This window comes from Pistacia vera, unplaced genomic scaffold (genome assembly GCF_008641045.1).
Source record: "Pistacia vera cultivar Batoury unplaced genomic scaffold, PisVer_v2 Contig302, whole genome shotgun sequence".
Lineage (NCBI taxonomy): Eukaryota > Viridiplantae > Streptophyta > Magnoliopsida > Sapindales > Anacardiaceae > Pistacia > Pistacia vera.
Genome location: NW_022196116.1, coordinates 384,485 through 404,001, shown reverse-complemented (window position 1 = coordinate 404,001; position 19,517 = coordinate 384,485). Strand labels below are relative to the sequence as shown.

General features: G+C 38.2%; 2 protein-coding genes and 1 pseudogene across 2 annotated transcripts; all 3 read left to right on the top strand.

Annotated features, from left to right (window-relative positions):
- The first annotated feature begins 211 nt into the window (after positions 1–211).
- Positions 212–1,848, top strand: LOC116135668 (APO protein 3, mitochondrial-like). The gene is made up of 2 exons (XM_031421385.1): positions 212–680; positions 846–1,848. The coding sequence occupies exons 1-2, from the start codon at positions 292–294 to the stop codon at positions 1,735–1,737; spliced, it is 1,281 nt and encodes a 426-aa protein (XP_031277245.1). The 5' UTR covers positions 212–291; the 3' UTR covers positions 1,738–1,848.
- Positions 1,849–3,451: 1,603 nt separating this feature from the next.
- LOC116135697 lies at positions 3,452–5,013 on the top strand. The gene is made up of 3 exons (XM_031421411.1): positions 3,452–3,619; positions 4,286–4,679; positions 4,838–5,013. Exons 1-3 carry the CDS (start codon positions 3,452–3,454, stop codon positions 4,996–4,998), a joined length of 723 nt encoding a protein of 240 aa, XP_031277271.1. The 3' UTR covers positions 4,999–5,013.
- An 8,223-nt stretch (positions 5,014–13,236) lies between these two features.
- Positions 13,237–18,984, top strand: LOC116135696 (annotated as a pseudogene).
- The last annotated feature ends 533 nt before the right edge of the window (positions 18,985–19,517 follow it).

Below are 19,517 nucleotides of genomic sequence, written 5' to 3'. Positions count from 1 at the left end.
ACTTCTGAGCAGACATGGTGAAAATTGTGTTTTATAAAATCAATACTGTTATAATTTGCAACATGGTGTCCCCAGAAGACGAGATGCAGAAATATGAACATTTGTTATATTATTATTATTTTTTGGTTTTAAAATGGATTTATTTGTAATTACCTTTAATTTTCTTTTAAAATGTCAAAATGATTATTTTATTTATTGTAACAGAATTACATAAGAATATTGTTATAGTTTACTGTTGATAGTATCAAACTCTTCCATTTCCCTAGCAGCCAAACGGAGGTTCGAAAAGAAATGCAAAGAAGGATATTAGTTCAAATCTCTTACTCAAACAAACTGAACAACTTCCGATTCACTAAAAACGCGTTTGCTTCATACAAAACCCAAAACCTAAACCTTAGCGGAGATGCAGATGATTCTCTGTACTCAGACGTACCGAAACCTCGCAGGGACAAATCGGAGAGAAAGCCATATCCCACACCCATGAAGGTGTTGATACAGAGAGCTAAAGCGGAGAGAGAAGCTAGAAAATCACAGCCTGTTCAGCTACTTGAACATCCACCTGCCAACGGCTTATTGGTCCCTGAACTTGTCCCCGTCGCTCACCAAGTCTATTCAGCTTATCAATCTCTTCTCTCTGGTTTGTCAAAGCTCGTTAAAGTTATTCCCTTTCAACGCTGTAGGTAATGCAATTATTCAAATATACGCCGTCTGGCTCTATTTACTTTCAGATTAATAGATGTGATAACTAATTAGGAGAAATTTAATTTGATTTTATGTCAACATTTAGAAAGATTTTATTACCCTTTATGTGATTATTTTTATTTGAAGGTTATTTTGTTATTCAGGTTCTGTTCTGAGGTTCACGTTGGTCATGTGGGTCATGAAATACGAACCTGCGCTGGTCCAAAAAGCGGTTTTCGAAGTGCTACACATGTTTGGAGAAAAGGGGGAGTTTGTGATGTGGTGTTCTTCCCCGAGTGCTTCCATCTCCATGATCGTGTTGGGAAGTCAAGAGTTGTTCATTGCGAGAAGGATAGTGTCCCAAGGCTACCTGCCATTGTAGAGCTCTGTATACAGGCCGGTGTAGACCTTGAAAGGTACCCTACAAAGAGAAGAACAAAACCTGTCTATTCTATTGAAGGAAGAATTGTAGATTTTGATTCTGTGATAGAGAATGATGAAACAGAAAGAAACTTAATTTTAAAAGATAATCATCATATAAAGCCTAATTTTGGTGCTAAGAATGATGGATCTGAAAGCAGTTCAAATTTAGAGAAGAAAGGTGATTGGGTGGATCAATCGAATGATCAAGAGGGGAAGGATTTAAGAAAGTTGAGCATTAGGACAATGGACTCATGGTTTGAAATGATATCAGGAGTGAAGAAGATCATGGAGAAGTACAGTGTATGGACCTGTGGATATTGTCCTGAGGTCCAGGTTGGTCCCAAGGGACACAAGTTAAGAATGTGTAGAGCATCAAAACACCAGTCTCGTAATGGATTGCATGCATGGCAGGAAGCAACGATTGATGATCTTGTCGGTCCGAATTATGTCTGGCATGTTCGAGATCTTAATGGTCCTGCTTTGGAGAACAACTTGAAGAGGTTTTATGGCAAGGCCCCAGCTATTGTAGAGCTGTGTGTGCATGGTGGTGCTCCAGTTCCTGATCAATATAGAAGTATGATGAGATTAGATGTGGTTCCTCCTCAACGTGATGAAGTTGATCTTGTTGCTTGAAATGATTTTCCTTTAAACCTGATGTTTTATATATCTTGACTATTAGGCTCCTGATGTTAACCTTTTTGAGGTTATTGGAAATATTGCTTTATAGGGTTAAGTTGATTGTTAGTGCTGTGTATGTAGACAAGCTTTGACAAGTTGGTCTCAGCCTTCATATGTTCGGTGGTCTGATCTCAGCTTGGTCTAGGTGTGCCTCTTTTAGTCTGACCCCGATGCCCACATTTTGATTTCTTATGCTTCGATATGGTGTCTTATTTCAGCTCTCTTTGTTCAAATAGGCAATATATATGATGAGGATATGGATCCGGATACAGATGATCATTTCTCTGGTTTAGAAGTCTAAGCTTCAGACTAATGTTGCCAATGCAGTAATTGTGCCTAATGAATTGGATTTAACTTGCACGGACAAGCATGAAGAACCATTGGTTGCTCTATTTATGCATGTTGAAGAAGTAGAGACTCACTGTTGATTATAGGTGGTTTGTTAATACTCCCCTGCTTATGGAGTTTTGAGAAATCCATGCTTCTTAGAGATTGATTGGTAAGAATTTATCAAGCAAACTTTTCTCTGTTGAATACTTACAGCAATGGGGCCCTTTTGAGTCCTTAAATTGATGTATACTTGCATCAGAAATTGTTCTTCCTGAAAGAAAAAAGAGAAATTCCTTCAAAAAATATATTAGGTTTGCATTTATCATGTGATTGGGGTAGATGAATTGGTAGAAGCACTTTTTAGTTTTTACATTGTGACTCAATCTCAAAGTAAGAAAGTGCACTTTGAGCCTTAATGGGCTACTGATATTGACAAGTATATTGGCTCCGATAATGCACCTTAATTCAACAGAGTTTGACAGTGGCCTCTGAAGTCTGAACTTCAATGAAGTTCATCTTGGAAGAATGCATTGTTTACCTGTTAAGCAGCCATGAACGTACACAATTGTGGCAGAAGTTACTGAAGTTTGATAAATTAAGCAGATAGAGAGAGATAATAAGTCAAAAGCTTTTTGGATTATTGTGATCAATGTTATCATACCTACATTTTTTTGGAGGCTGCTCTCACCAGGAGAAGTTGTTGTCCATGTGTTGAGCAAACCTTTGGCCTTTGCATGTGGGGTGGGGCGGTTATTGTAAGTTGTTGGTCATGGATCTGAGATGGCACTTGTTCAACTGGGAGTTGGCAATGATACGAAGTGGTTCCAATACTAGATATTGTATTCAACATAACATAAGTATGAATTTAGTTAATTATTTTGTTAAAAATAATACCCAATTCAATACTTACTTTATCGGTAACGAACAGTTGCAAAAGAAAAAGAAAAAGCAATTCTAATGGAAACAAATATTGAATGATTTGTTGAAGATTAAGGACTTGGAAATTGAAATTCATAAGGTTAATTTGTTTTCGTGATTCAGAGATTTAAATGAAGATGGGAAGATAATTAGCCTCATTATTAATATACATATATTTAATTATATAAAAAAAAATGATAATTTTTCTTTTTTAATTTGGGAGAGAATAACATGAAAAGGCTTTGCAAGGGTTCAGATCGATAATATAAATACAATTAGTCAATAACCGATTCTTGATTTCATTTCCTCCGCTAACATATCAACATCAATACCTTGTCTCGACTCTCGACTCTTGAGTACGCTGTGAAAGAAACTGCTGTACCAAACACAAACGGAGAGAAGGAAGCCAGTACAAATACAAATGAGCGAGGTGTTCTTGAAAAAGTCGAAGCATGAAGAAGAAGAAAACGGTGGAGAGAACAGCAGAGAAGAGCAAGAAGAGCAAGAAGAGGCATTTGTTGCTTTGATCGAACACCGTACCAAAGAAGTTGAGCATCTCAAACAGCGTATCTCCTATTACAAATCTCAGGTTGTTGCAGTTCTATTTTTCTCGATAATTTTCTTTTTCTTTTCTGTTATTTTCTTCGTATTAATTTAATGACATTTCTATGGTTTCTTACGTATTTGTAAATGATTATCGTGAATTTGTCACTGTGAAATTCGTGCTAAAGTTTGGATTTTAGATCCTGAAATTGTTATTTGATACTAAAGTTTGACGAAAAGTTTACACTTGGAAGTTCTTTAACTTTTAGAAATTTAAAGCATAAACATTTAGATATCTGTGTTTTGGTTAACTAGAAAGAATGTTCAATAAAGGAGTTCTTTAACTTTTAAACATTTAAGGCATAAGCATTTAGTTACGTGTGTTTTGGTTGACTAGAAAGAATGTACAAGAAAGGAGTTTACTTTTTTTTTTTTTTTTTCCTTAAGAATGAAGTAGAAACTTGTGAAGATTTAGGTTCATCTTCTCTTTTATGAGGTTAAAAAACGGTAGCAGTTATTCTGCTTTTAGTACGAGTTTTCAACAAGGGAACTGAGTTTTAATTGATTGTTGTCATGGTTTACTTTATTTGTGTTGTATTTAGGGCAAGGATTGAGTTTTTAATATGAAGCTTTTGTTCGTGTTTTGCTTTAGTATTTTTTTATTTTTTCGAGGATAATAGCTACTAATTATATATTTGAAAAAGGCGTGCAGCTTGATGAAGCAGAGAAGAGGTTGCAAGATTCACAATCTAAATTGGCTCATCTTCGAGGCCGAGATAAGGCAGTGTCGTCTAGAAGTTCTCCGGCTAATGGAACTAAAAATGTTAAGGTGGAGCGGAGATCAATCAGTCCTGTTCGTGTTGATGAAGATCCTTCTAGAAGCCAACCTCAATCTAGAACGGAACTGGTAATTCCTGCTGTGAATCCCAAGATTTCTCAGCCCATAAAATCAACATGGTCTGGCATGAGAGATCCTGTTGGGTCCAGTGCTCAAGGAAGTCCTGCCTCTCACCCCAACAGTGTTGTAAAAGGGGAAAAATCCTATAGAAATTCTCGTGATACAGAAGTTGTTGATGTTCAAGATAGAGGAACAAAAAGGAAATTTGGTAATATTCTCACCTGTTGAATTGTAATGCATTATAAGTGTGTGTGTTTCCCAGGATTAAATGTTGGCCTCCGCTTTTGGTCAAGTGTTTTTCCGTCATGGTTTAAATTATATGTTATTGATGTTCATGCACTCTCTTTTTTCTTGGCTGTATTTCAGAGCAGAAAGAACATAAAGAATTGATCCCACTGGTGCAAAGCAGCTCTTCACCTTGCACAATTCGCTGTCATACGAGCAACCACATCTCTAGTCAGCACAAAAGAAAGTTGAGAAGTCTTTCGTTGTGCCCAGTGAATGATCAGCTTTTTGTGACCAGGTAATTAGGTGTTTCATTAGAGAGGGTATGGCAATATCAACTGAATATTATGCTGTGATGAGACCCCAGCAGCCACAATCGAAAACACACACAGCACAACCAACAATCAAAGAACAACCAAGATCAACAAATGTGTATTGATTCAAAGTTAAACCAAGTGCTGGAGTCACAGTCAGACCCAACCAGTAGCAAAAACAAAGAGAGGATAGTTCCTATCAATTCGAGCAGCTAGGGGCCTCCATTGACAACTTTAGAGAATAATTTGCTTAGCCTATTCCCAATTCTAACTGTTTGTATATACTAGTGACCTTTTCCCATATTCCCTCCATACACAATAGTGCCATGTGTATTTCCTGCCATGTGTATTTCCTATAACTATATCCCACTGGCCCAACAAACCTTAGTGTTTATTCACACTCCTCACACCCTCCTGCCCTTTGTGCCCCTTGTATTGATAAACCTTAGTAATAGGGGGCCTATCAATACCCCCCCTTGAAGAGCCACCTTGTCCTCAAGGTGGAAATGAGGAAACTGGAGGTTGATGATGTCGTAGGCTTCCCAAATAGCTTCAAAGGAGGGCAGGTTCTGCCATCGTATAAGAACCTCTTTAGTACCATCCAACAAAGAATGGACTGCCAGAACTGATTCAGGCTGGACAATCAGTTCCAAGTCCTCGGTGAGACAAGGAGGAAGTGGCTGGATGGGAATGGAGCTGTGCAAGCTACGTTTGAGTTGAGAAACATGGAAAACCTGATGAATACGAGCAGTGGAAGGCAGATCCAGCCGATAGGCAACCTGTCCAATTCGTTCTAAGACGGGAAAAGGACCATAAAAGCGGGGACTCAATTTCTCATTATGTTTCCTGGCCAAGGACTTAAACCGGTAAGGCCGGAGCTTCAAAAACACGTGATCCCTAGGCTGAAATGTAACATCCCGGTGGTGTACATCTGCACTCTCTTTCATATGCCCTTCAGCGATGGATAAATTATGTTTAAGCTCCTCCAAGATGGAATTACGTTCGAACATCTGTTGATTCACTTCCTCCACCGATGACGGGCAATCTGTGAACTTGAGTAGAGTAAGAGGATCCCTGCCGTCTAAAACCTTGAAAGGGGTCATCCGAGTCGAACTGTGGTAAGTCGTATTGTACCAAAATTCCGCCCAAGAAAGCCAACAGGACCAATGCTTGGCTTTAGAGCTACAAAAACACCGCAAATAGGCCTTCACACACCGATTTACCACCTCAGTTTGGCCATTTGTCTGTGGGTGTTAGGCCAAATTGAATTTCAATGTAGTGCCAGATGCTTTGAAGAGTTCTTGCCAAAATTGGTTGATAAAAATCCTACCCTTGTCGGACACAATAGACTTCGGAAACCCACTGAGCCTCACAATTTTTGATACAAAAACAACTACTACATCTTTAGCACTATAGGGATGTCAAAAGAGGATGAAGTGGCTATACTTAGTGAGTCTGTCGACCACCACTAGGATAGTATCGTGTCCCCAAGACTTAGGTAGTCCTCAAATGAAATCCATGCTAATATCCTTAAATACTTGGGTAGGGATGGGTAAGGGTTGGAGAAGGCCTGCTGGTTTAAGGGTTGAGTGTTTATTGAGTTGGCAAATAGTGCATCTCTTCACAAATTCTTGAACGTCCCCCTTGATCCCTTCCCAAAAGACAAGGCTGGCCACCCTTTTATAAGTGCGAAAGAAACCCGAATGCCCCCCACTTGGGCTACAATGAAACTCCTCTAGCAACTTGGGGATGAACTTGGAGAACTTGGGAAGAACAATCCTCTTTTTGTAAAGTAGACAGCCTTTTCGAAGTTGTTAGTGGGTTCTACTGGTGGGGCGAATAAGAGATCTTGCATAATGATTTGAAGCTTAGGGCCTTGTTGAGCTTCGGCAGCTAACTCATCAAAGTCTGAAAATTGGACCATTAATATGGCAGCCATCTCACCTACGTCCTCTCTACGACACAATGCATCTGCCACTTGGTTGGGGATCCCGATTGGTAGTGAATTTCGAAAGAGAATCCCATGAGTTTCGAAATCCACTTTTGCTGTTCCGGTGTCTTCACTCGCTGGTTAGTCAAGAACTTAGACTACGCTGGTCCGTCTTTATAATGAACTTGCGCCTAATAAGGTAGTGACTCTATTTGTGGATAGTGAACACTATGGCCATGAGTTCCCGTTCATACATAGATTTCTGCTTTGATTGGCAAGAAAAAGTTTTACTAAGAAAGGCAATTGGGCGTGATTTTTGGACCAGGACAGCCCCCATCCCTTGCCTAGAAGCGTTGGTGTGTACTTCGAAGGGTAAGTCAAAATCAAGTATGGCTAGCACCAGAACCGTTGTCATTGTTGTTTTGAGGGCCTCAAAGGCTTGTTGAGTTGTCTCATCCCATGTAAAAGAATCCTTCTGAAGTAGCTGTGTTAAAGGTTGAGCAATCAGTCCATATCTCTTTACAAAGCAACGGTGGTAACCCGTTAGCCCCAAGAATCCCCTTAAACCTTTTATAGTGCGGGGGCTGGCCAAGATAACATTGAGTCAATCTCTTGCAGATCAGCTTCCACCCCCTTGGCTGAAATCAGGTGGCCTAAGTATTCGAGTTTCTGTTGTGCGAATAGACACTTCTTGCGGTTGACGACCAACTCATTTGCCTTAAGAATCTGAAAAACTTGTCTAAGGTGCTCCAAATGGGTGTGCAAGTTGGGGCTGTAGATAAGTATATTGTAAAACAAAACCAGGACGAACTTCCTTAAAATTGACTTGAAGATAGTATTTATTAAAGCCTGAAAAGTGGAGGGGGCATTTGTTAAATTGAAGGGCATAACTAGGAACTCATAATGCCCCTCATGAGTCCGAAAAGCTGTCTTAGCTATGTCCTCCTCCCTTACTCTGATCTGGTGGTACCCCGGATTTCAAATCCAACTTAGTGAAAATCGTTGGTCTTACATGTTCATCCAACAACTCTTCGATTGAGGGAAAGGGGAACTTATCTAGGATAGTGAGACTGTTCAGGGCGCGGTAGTCAACACAGAAGCGCCAGCTCCTGTCTTTCTTTTTCACCAGTAAAATAGGGTTGGAAAAAGGGCTTGTACTTGGTTGAATTATTCCCGCTATCAGCATCTCCCCAACCAATCTCTCAATTTTGTTTTTCTGGATGTAAGGGTACTTGTAGGGACATATGCTAGGAGGTTTGGCCCCATCCTGGAGGATTATGGGATGGTCTGTGGATCTTTTGGGAGGTAGTTTGGTAGGTTGGTCAAAGACTTGGTTGAACTCTTCCACCACTTCCTAGACTCTAGGTTCAATTGGCTCAACTTCCTTAGCTGTTTTGTTCTCTATGGAACAAAATTCGACCACATACCTAACCCCTTTATTCTGTATCGATTTCAGCATGGCTTTGAGTGAGACAACTATTGTGACCAAAGAAGGATCTCCCCTTAACATGACCTTTTTTCCTTCTCTGGCAAAATCCATGGTCAGGTTTTTCTAGTTAGCACACACATCTCCCAGAGTGCTCAATACGCAACTCCCAACACAACGTCGGCTCCGCCTAATTCAAAGGGAAAAAATCTTGTTGTATCTCAATCCTCTGTTCCCATTAGACCTCTAAGCTTAAGAGTCTTGTCTGAAGTCATCCCCACGATAGAGTTCATTGGCAAAGCAAAAATATTACCTTCTAAGATTGGTTCATTGTTGGCTTCTGGTGGTGTCTCCTCTTTCTTCATCTCCTCTTCATCTTCCAAAATCAACAAAACCTGTAGATATTTATTTCTACACCAGTGGTTTGGCCCAAACTTCTCATCACAACGGAAACACAATCCCTTCTCTTGTTTGTACTAGGGCTGCGAAAAATAGTCCGGAAACCGAACCGAACCGGCGAACCGAACCGAAACCGGTTCGGAAAACCAGTTTCGGTTTGGAAAATAGGCCAAACTGCTTTTTTGGTTTGGTCTATTTTCCAAACCGGTTAACCGAAACCAGTTATCCTTAAAACCTAAAAGGTTAATATTGTAAATTGTAATAAGTCTAAGCCCTAAAGAGTAAAGAGTAAAGTAAAGTCAAACTTAACTAATAGTGTAAAACCATATTATATTACTAAAAAGGTAGAAAGTGTAAAAATAAATCCCTAAAAGCTAACACTTTACACAACAGACTCTCTTCTTCTCGCCGTCACCTACCATGGTTTCTTCTCCATTTTTGCCATCATCTACTCACCTTCTCTTCTCCGTTCTCAAACTAAAATTAAATCCCTAAGGCCTAATTACACTACAAACTCTCTTTCTCGCCATCACCTATTCTGCTACTCAGTACCCACCTTCTCTTCTCCATTTTGCTGCCATCTATTCACCTTCTCTTCTCCATCGTCGTCGACTCGTCGCCTTCTCGTGTTCACCATTCTCGACGTCACCATCCATACTCCAAATCACTCCATTGGAAATTTGGTTTGCTGTTTTTAGGTTTTTGTAAACTTTTTATGTATTTATAATGGTGGTGATTGGTGAAAATGTTTGTAAGAGCCAAGAGGTGTTGGTACTTGGTTGTGTTTGGTGGCTGCTGGAATATTTGATGTTGGCTGCATTGTATTGTTTTGGCTGCTGCCTGTTGTAAATGTTGCTAAGTATTATTGTATTTGGATTTTGGCTGCTGGAAAATGGAAATCCTGTTATGTATTTGGCTCCATTGTTTTGGTTGCATTACTTTAGTTTAACAATCTTTTTATGTTGTTGGCTTGCTGCATTGTTTTGGTACTACTACTAGGACGAACACTTTTGGCTGAATTCAATGCAAATGCTTTAGTTTTGATTTCAATTTTAAGATTATTCATATAGATTACATATAATTATAGAGATTACTTACAATTTTTGTGAAAATGGTCTTTTTATGTTATTTGTTAATTGTTTTTAGAGATGAGAAATTGGTATATTCTTAAATTAAAATAAAATTTAATATTTTTTGCAAAAACCGATTTATAAACCGGTTAACCGTTAACCGAACTGAAAATTCAATTTGGTTAGTAATCAGTTCAAGGGATAAACCGGTCCTGTTTCGGTTTGCAAAATCCCTTTAACCAAATAACCGGTTCAGTTAGTAATATGGCCAATCCGGTTCAGTTAACCGGATTTCCACACCCCTAGTTTGTACTGGATATCGGTCTCTGTTAATCGCCAGAACCCATCGCCTTTGGCAGGCGTTGTAACACCCCCCATTGGTTTTCCTCCCCTTTCCCAACTACGGTTTTGTGAACTCACCCCTTGCCCCGCTTCTCCGTTTTTCATCGGGTTATTCCACCAGTTTGGGTGGCTTAATTCTGGGTTGGATGAGACCTGATGGTAAGAATTTGGTTTGTGGGCCTGGGTTCCATTAAATCTGGACCGGGTTTTATAAAACCCAATTTTTCTCCGCAATACAATGGGCTTGCTCAATTAACTCCATTAATGTTTTGGGCCTGCTCAATCTTAGTTTAGCCTACAGTTCCTTTTTAAGCTCGTTTGAGAAAATTCCCACGAGGAGGTCTTCTCCTACCTCATGCAAGGGGGTTGAAAGTGCCTCAAATTGTTCTCTGAACTTAGTCATGGTTCCTGTCTGCTTTAGCGCAACCAATGACTCGTAAGCTGTTCCCTGGTTCGTGGCCTGAAACGTTCGACTAATGCCGATTTGAAAGAGCTCCAAGAGAGAATCGGCGCTCGAGTGTCAATTCACTAGTACCAGTTCAGCGCAAGCCCCTCCATGCACACGGTGGCGGCGTCAACCTTCTCTTCTTCCTCAAATTGGTTCACCTAGAAGTATCGATTAGCTTTGAAAGTCCATCTTAATGGGTCTTCGTCGTTGAATACAAGTAATTCTAGCTTCTTTCCCTTTCGATCTTCTTTGCCATTTTCGATTCCCTTCAGTCGATCTTGGTTACCTGAACCTTTCAGTGTCTCGTTTTCTGTCTTATCAGTATTCCTACACTCGTCCTTCTCATCTCTAATCCTCGTCCACTCTCAAAGCTCAGGGAGGTAACCCCTGATGCTTCCCATTTCTTCCTTCGTGTTCCCCATTTCCTTCTCAATTCCATTAACTTTCTGTTCCATTTCCGATTTTATCATCACCTAAACAAGGCTCTAATACCAATTTGATGAGACTCTAGCAACCACAATCGAAAATACACACACAGCACAACCAACAATCAAAGAACAACCAAGATCAACAAATGTATATTGATTCAAAGTTAAAACAAGTCCTGGAGAGTCACAGTCAGACCCAACCAGTAACAAAAACAAAGAGAGGATAGTTCCTAGCAGTTCGAGGAGCTAAGGGCCTCCATTGACAACTTTAGAGAATAATTTGCTGAGCCTATTCCCGATTCTAACTGTCTGTATATACTAGTGACCTTTTCCCATATTCCCTCCACACACAATCCTGCCACCGGTATTTCCTGTAACTATATCCCACTGGCCCAACAAACCTTAGTGTTTATTCACACTCCTCACACCCTCCTGCCCTTTGTGCCCCTTGTATTGATAAACCTTAGTAATAAACTTGTTGCTTATCTAAAATTTAAGTGAATGCTCCCAAGATAGAATAAATATTATCATTCATGGTAGTTAGATGGTGTTATAGTAGAAGGCTATCCATCCTTAATTAGGGGATATCCATTGCAGCTTAGAAATCCGATTTGTTAAGTGAACAGTGGTGATTTCAAAATTCTTTACATACAACAGTCCAGCAGCTAATAACTGGTGTCATTCTGGGAAATATTGGTGCTGTATTGTTGTATTATGTTCTCTGCAAAAAAAATTGTCCAGCATAACTGTGTGTGTTCTTTTAAGATATTATACTTGTAAAACTACTGTAAGAAGTGTAAAGTATCTTTAATTGCAAATTTGCAATGGGTTGGTGCAAATACTAGTTTTAGTTAAATATGAACCTTCTCCGAGTCCTGAATTGTGTGGAACCATGCTGGTTGCATTTTTTGAAATTTTATTCCAATAGTTTGGGCCATTGGCAATAGAAGGGACAGAATATTGTTGAATGGATCAGTCAGTTAATCATTCTGTGAGTTGATCACCCCCCCCCCCACCACTCTTTAAAGAGAGAAGGACAGTTTCCCAGAGTGTTCTCCTTTTCTGTGTCTGGTTATATGCCAACCCAGTACTGCATGTTATAGTTTTATGGATGATATAACTGACAAGTTTAGTAAAAAAAAAATTGGCCTGCTAAGTTTTGCAGTTTCTAGGTGGTTTTGTGATTGATATTGCTAATATGGATAGAAAAATATCAATTACTCTTGCTTGGTTTTCTGCTAACTCTGGTTGATTAGTGTTTGGTGTAGTATTGTCTTTTACATGATCTTAATCAATAATTGTGGCCTTTAAGTGAAATCAAAATGCTTTTCTGTTTAAAACTTGAGCATAATGGTATTCTTGACTCAATGACTTGGCTTCTTGTAATAAATGCCTACAATTCAAATCACAAAATGTGACTAGAGAGTTTCTAATTAATTATCATGTGAATCTTGTTGCTCAGTAGAACAGATGGAATGTAGCTATGTCTGGAAACAAGTTGGTTGCTTCATCACCCCGGAAAATTTTTCACCAATTGGGGTCCCGTCTGTGGTTTGATAGAAATGCGACAGTCAGCTTTGCTGGTGACCATATGAAAAAGCTGGGCATTGGTGGAGAGGAAGAATTGCAAATTGTCTGAGACTTCATGGAATTCTGTGAATCACCATCCAAAATCATGGTCAAATTTGTCTGTGCAACCAGCATGTTATAGTTTAAGTGGAAAAGAAATGGTATTAAAGGGATCCATCTGAAAGCAGTCTGTTTCTCAGCTCATTGTCTGATATTTTTAGTCGAAAAAGTAAGTTTTCACATTATGTTTACTTATTTACAATTTCCATCTGCATGCTGATGGCTGAATTTGTTACATTAATTTACTAACATTTTATGGCTAGATTGATGGCTGCTTTATTTTCTATTCTATCATAGCATCATGTCTATTATTTTGTAAGGTACGATGCTACTTTTTTCTGGATTTTTTTTTTTGGTTTGCACGCTTTACAAGGTCTTTCATCCTGATCAATATCACCTGACGGAACTATGGCAGTAAATGGGTCTATATATTTTTGGTATCTTATTTTGAGACTACTTTTTGCATGTTCATTATTTTCTGCTTCTATTTTTCCCAAGTCACTTATCATTCTTTTCATCTTCTTCTTCGTTAACATGCAGTGAATTGTCGGCGAATGATGTTCTTCTTGTCAGCCCTTCAATACAGTTGTTTCTCACCATGGGGAAGGAGAACCTTTGAATCCTTGGAAGAAATTGAGGCACAGACTTTGGAAATCTTCTTCCTGAAGCTGATCTATTTTCTGGAGTGATTGATGATCTGGGACATGATTTTCATGCATATATGGAGATGATTTTGAAGATTTTGACCTTTTAGCAGTGGTGGTGGCATGGAATTAGAAGGGGATGATCGAATATATGCAGGACAAAAAAAATCTGATATTGCTGGTCAAGGGGGTTCAAGTGGTTCTGTTGTTGTGAGCATCCATGGTGACACCCTTCTAGAACACTTTTTGTCAGAAACATCAATAGCAATGTAGAAGATTCTGAACTAAAGGCTCTTTTTGAGGTGTGTAGCATTGCCTTTATTTTGCTGCAGTATTTTATAACTGTAAGTTCTCCTATTTGTATTGGTAGTTAATTGGCGTTTGTGTTTTTTCCTATCAGCAATATGGAGAGATCAACTATCTATACAGCCTGCAGCATCGTGGATTTGTTATGATTTCTTATTGGATATAAGGGCAGCACGTAATGCAATAGAGCACTTCAAAACAAGCCCTTGAGGCGTAGGAAACTTGACATACACTATTCAATTCCTAAGGTTGGTGGTGTTTTTCAGTTTTGATACTCTTCATATTTGTTGTTTTGTTAAACATGTTGACCTTACCATTGTTTTTGATTGTTGTCATCATTATTTCTGTTGCCACTGTCTGACTATCTAATTGTTATTGCATTCTCATGTTGGCTCCCTGACATTAGGATAATCCATCAAAAAAGATACTAATCAGGGCACCTTGGTGGTTTTCAATCTTGATTCTTCTGTTCAATCGATGAGCTTCACCAAATTTTCGGTGTTTATGGAGAAATTAGAGAAGTAAGCGGCTCTTTGACTTATTGCTTGTTTCTGTTATATGAGGGATGGGTAGAATCAGTTTACATAGTTGTTATTTTGGTTTGCAGATCCGTGAGACTCCAACAAGCATAATCACAAATTTTTGAGTTTTATGATGTTAGAGCTGCTGAGGCTACACTTCGTGCACTGAATAGGAGTGACATGCTGGGAAGCAATCAAGCTTGAAGCAAGCCGTCCTGGGGTGCAAACGGTATGGTGCCTATTACTAAGATTTCTTCTATCTTATTTCACCTGTTAGATGGATATCAATGACTGGACCTATGTTCCCTTATGTGGGCCCTGACTTATCAGTGGCAAACATTTTATCTTTGTTGTAATTCTTTGTGACTTTTTCTTACCTTTTTGCAGTTTCATGCTGCAGTCGAGCAGGAGCAAGATGAACCAAATCTTTGCCAAAGTCCTTTTGATGACTTGTCATCAGGACACATGGGTATGATTATGACTGTTAATAGTTCCTTTCCCTACTTGTGTGTGTGTGTTTTTGCTCACATGACATTTTGATACAGCAGTTTCACCTGGTGTAATTGCATCTAGCCTCATGGATACTGGATCAATCCAGGCTTTACATTCTGCTTTGCGGTCGCCTGCAAGTGCATTTACTGAATCTCACCAGAGTTCTAGTGTGCCAAACACTTTGCCCTCTCCAGCAAGAGTGGCCTCTATTGGCAAAACTTTTGGCCTTCATGAGGCCAACCACTCTTTGGATAAATGAAGTTTATAATCAGCATCCAATTTCCATCCTCATTCGCTCCCTGATTATGTAGTTTGGCCAATGGTATTCCATACAACTCCCCTGGCATATTGGTAATGTTGGTCAGAAAATTACAGAAGGACTTGACAATAGGCATAATATCCGTGGAGTGAGTTCAAATGGGCACCTGATGGAACCAGTGGAGTGGGTAAGTTCCATTGATTCCGTTGTTCCATGGTTTAATATTAGTTTTACACATTGGCAATGGCAGTTAAACATTTCCAGGAATAGAGCAATGGGCTTTTAACAAAGTAAACAATATGCACACCAAAAAATTCTAGGATTTGCTTCATGCATATAGATATCAGAAATTAATTTTTGTTTTATGCTTAGAGATGTCCCAATAAGACTATTTTAAGTAGCTGGACTAGTAAATTATCAGTGTCCAATTTGAAATTGTCTGGTATAACACACTGTTTAAGGGGCTGTTTTCGTAAACACTAAAAAACTTATTTACTTTAATCACTTTAACATGATTTTATTTATTTTTTAAATGGATCATGTTAAAAATAATTTTTCATAAATTTATTTGACTAATTTATCCTTATATTTATAAAAATTGTTGGTTATACTTGGTTATTAGGACGTCATTATATTTTAATTTATAAACACTATAGATTAGAAATGTAATAACCAGCAGCCGGAATCTGATGACCGGAAATATCGCCGGCGAGTTTCAGTGATAATACTTTTATCAAAATGATATTTGAACGATCTATTTACATGTACTTTCAAGGGCAATAAAGTTAAAATGATACCAATATTATTATCAAGGCAAACTTTCCAGTCACTGTAATCTGGCACAGGTGGCAGAAATACGGCGGTTGGCAACTATGGACCGTGGTGTGTGAACAAACTTTTAATTAATTGAAATAAATAAATTGCAGGTTTCATATGTTATTCTCATGTAAAATATATCTTTATTATTGAGTTTAGTGACTACTATTAATTGCTGTACAAAATTCACTACTCTCATGTATCTCATCCACTAATTGGTATTGTCAAACTTCCTCAGTAATCCATATCCTCATAGCTGTTAAAATGATTGTTATGCAACAGCTTTACCTGAGAGCTGTATAGGTTCTTAAATTTGTCCTGTGGACATTGATCAGAATAACATAGTATCATTCTCTTTATGGTTGATATTGGATGGTAACCTCAAAATGCCTGTACCTGGAAATGTAGAATGTATAATCTTGTTTTTATTTATCAGTTTAGTGACATTGTTGCTGATATATTCCTTTCTATCTAGTTTTTGAATCTTCTGGAAATGGAAATTACTCCCTTCATGGAAATCCTTTTGTGTGGAACAACTCAACTCACATCAACATCCTTCGTCCCATGATTTGGCCAATTCGCCATCATTTCTCAATGGCTGCATGCTAGTCGTGTTCCTCATATCTGGATTTCCAAGAGGACCTACTTTGATGCTGAACACAGCATCGCCTGTCACCACCATATCGGGTCAGCACCAGCAGTTAATCCCTCCCCTGGACAGGCAACATGCTTATGCAGGGGAGTCTCCTGAAACTTCTAATTTCCACTTGGGTTTCCTCGGAAGTGTGGCTTTCCGGTTCGTTCTCCATCACATCCATGGACATTGCTTCACACAACATCTTCTCTCATGTTGGTGGCAATTGCGTAGATATGACTAAAAATGTTGGATTGCGTTCTCCTCAGCAGATGTGCCACCTTTTTCCTGGAAGGAATCCAATGGTTTCAATGCAAGCCTCTTTTGATTCTCCTAATGAGCGAGTGAGAAACTTCTCATACCGTAGAAACGAAACTAATTCTAATCACGCTGATAAGAAACAGTATGAACTTGATATTGACCGATATTGCGTGTGAAGATAGCCGGACTACACTGATGATAAGAACTTTTCCCAACAAGTATGTAAACTATCATTCCAGCTGTTTTGATATATTTCTTTCTTTCTTTTATCATTGAAGTTGTCTTTTAGAAATAGTTTAGGCTTTAGCATTTTCCTTGTCATTGAAACTGTCCCATGCCTGAACATCATTTCAAATAGTTATTTTATTTTATTCACTTTGACCTAGATCACCCATAGACATTCTGATATCGTTAGCTGCACTGTCCTTTGGCACTTATAGATTTATTCCAATTTGTTAGTACTTTTGGTAGATCGCTTTTTTTGATTGTTAATCAACATAACTTAGGCCCTCTATACAGGATGTTTTTTGATCATGAATATTGGAAATTTCAGAGTAACAGATTAGTCATGTCTTGGCCTTTCCATGTAACCACATTTATTAGCCAATCAAAGTGAAATTAGATAGGTGGTAAATATGTATTTCATGCCATAATATGCTAGTATTGATTATTCTTATTTTTTGTTGCCTGTTGTAATAAAACCAGATTCCTTTCTTGTGTTTTTCTTCTTTTCTTGTCTTTTTTTTTTCCTTTGGTTTGATATGGTGATATGCTGATTTGAAAAGGTTACTTCGAAGATGCTTTTGGCTGCAATTGATGAGCATTGCCGAGGAACATATGATTTTATTTATCTGCCGATTGACTTCAAGGCAAGTTATTTTACTGTTCTTTTAGGAGGAAAATAATTTTTCTCATGATATATGTTTGAAATGCTCAATTTATAGATGATGTTTATGCATTACTAATTCTAACATTGCCAACAGAACAAATGTAATGTGGGCTATGCATTCATCAACATGATCGATCCTCGTCAAATCATTCCATTTTATCAGGTTAGATACATGAACACTGATAACTACTTAGAAGGAATTTACCCCGTATTTTTGTTAATTGATTTTCATATTAGAGATATAGTATCAACCAGAAATCCTGCATGCTGATTAGAGAGAGAACATCTTCTGCAGGCACAATGGCAAAAAATGGGAAAAGTTCAACAGTGAAAGGTCGCCTCTCTTGCTTATGCTCGGATTCAGGGAAAATCTGCTCTTATTGCTCATTTTCAATTCAAGCTTGATGAATGAGGATAAACGTTGCCGACCTATCCTTTTTCCATACTGATGGTCCTAATGCTGGAGATCCGGTACGATATATACACGTCCATTCTACTCACCTCAGTTTGTAACTATTCCCCCAGTAATGGGTAATTATCATGTAGTTCATTATTTACTCAAATGTTTTTCCGTATTCATGTTACCAAAAGAGAAGGAAATTATTTTGGACCCAAACTTGCTTGAGTCATTTCCTGAGTTAAGATGCCGACAATCTGCTAGCAATTGAAATGGGATATTAATATAAAGGTTTGAATTAAATATTTTCTGGGACGCAATGCTAAATCACCTTCAAAATTTACTTGCTAATACTTACTGGGTCCTTATACCATTTCTGCTAATCACTGGTTCCTAGATTAAGGTCTGACTGGAAGCATCTTTTGATGACTAAACATGGTGTTTATTTGGTGGAAAGTGGTGTCAAGAGTATTGTTAAAATTGTCATGGCTTAAAGTTATTCCAAAAAGTTGATTTCATACTGTTTGTATTGTAAGTTCTTTTTTTCTTATTATATATATATTGGAGAACGCTTTTTTTTTTTTTTTTTTTTTTTTTTTTTTTTTCCAATATTATGCACATATGTTATTTTTTATGAACCAAAATTTACCATCTTTCTGTCTGTGAAGGAGCCATTTTCCTATGGGTACCAATATTAGGTCAAGATTGGGCAACCTCGAACGTTGGTAGAGGAGAGCCATCGCCAAGGGATCCCTTCAGCTTCTACAAATGGAGAGGAATCTCCCAATGGATCGGATTCTCAGGTTCTTTGAAGGACTTGGATGAGTAATCTGCTTACCCAAGCACTAACTTGAAAAACCCCATATCAAGTATAAAAGCTATATCCATCCCAATTCTGTTTATCAGGGGTGCCTGCGACTTTTTCCAGCTAATAGAGGAGCCCTTTCAGGGTTTTGGAACAAAAACAAAGTGGGCTACTTGCCAATTTTTGCTGTTTGTTTGACAATTTTTGTGTCACTGCGAATTATGAGTATAGAGCATCACTTGATAGAGCTTAAATTTTGGATTAATAGTCGTGACTAAGAAAGTTATGAACTTATGATGTACAGAAGTCCCTGGCATTTCATGAGTGTGGGGATCTTCTCTGTTTTTGTTTTCAATTTTGTATCCCAATACCCTTATGTATTTCATTTTTTTCCCTTGAGGTTTTGGAGGCTTGGGTGGATTGCTCAAGGAGAGAGAGAGAGTAATCTGTTTGTTGGATATTTTTTAGTGCTCTTGTTGACTAAATTATAGTACTTCTTCAATATCTCCAATTAATTTTTGATGAACTCATGTCGCCTCTGATGAGATGAGTCCCATCCTTTAAAGTTTTACATTCATTGCTCACCCAATCAAGTAGATCGCTTTGACTATTGATGCTACATAACCACATTTCTTTCTTAATTTCGTATAAAACTTCTGAGCAGACATGGTGAAAATTTGTGTTTATAAAATCAATACTGTTATAATTTGCAACATGGTGTCCCCAGAAGACGGATGCAGAAATATGAACATTTGTTATATATTATTATTATTTTTGGTTTTAAAATGGATTTATTTGTAATTACCTTAAT

What these genes read in the sequence shown, in the direction of transcription:
- LOC116135668 (XM_031421385.1), top strand. Translation starts at nt 292, where the DNA reads ATGCAAAGAAGGATATTAGTTCAAATCTCTTACTCAAACAAACTGAAC. An exon ending in ATTCCCTTTCAACGCTGTAG is followed by an intron (nt 681 to 845) that starts GTAATGCAATTA and finishes TTTGTTATTCAG; the next exon opens with GTTCTGTTCTGAGGTTCACG.
- LOC116135697 (XM_031421411.1), top strand. Translation starts at nt 3,452, where the DNA reads ATGAGCGAGGTGTTCTTGAAAAAGTCGAAGCATGAAGAAGAAGAAAAC. An exon ending in TCTCCTATTACAAATCTCAG is followed by an intron (nt 3,620 to 4,285) that starts GTTGTTGCAGTT and finishes AAAGGCGTGCAG; the next exon opens with CTTGATGAAGCAGAGAAGAG. An exon ending in AGGAACAAAAAGGAAATTTG is followed by an intron (nt 4,680 to 4,837) that starts GTAATATTCTCA and finishes GCTGTATTTCAG; the next exon opens with AGCAGAAAGAACATAAAGAA.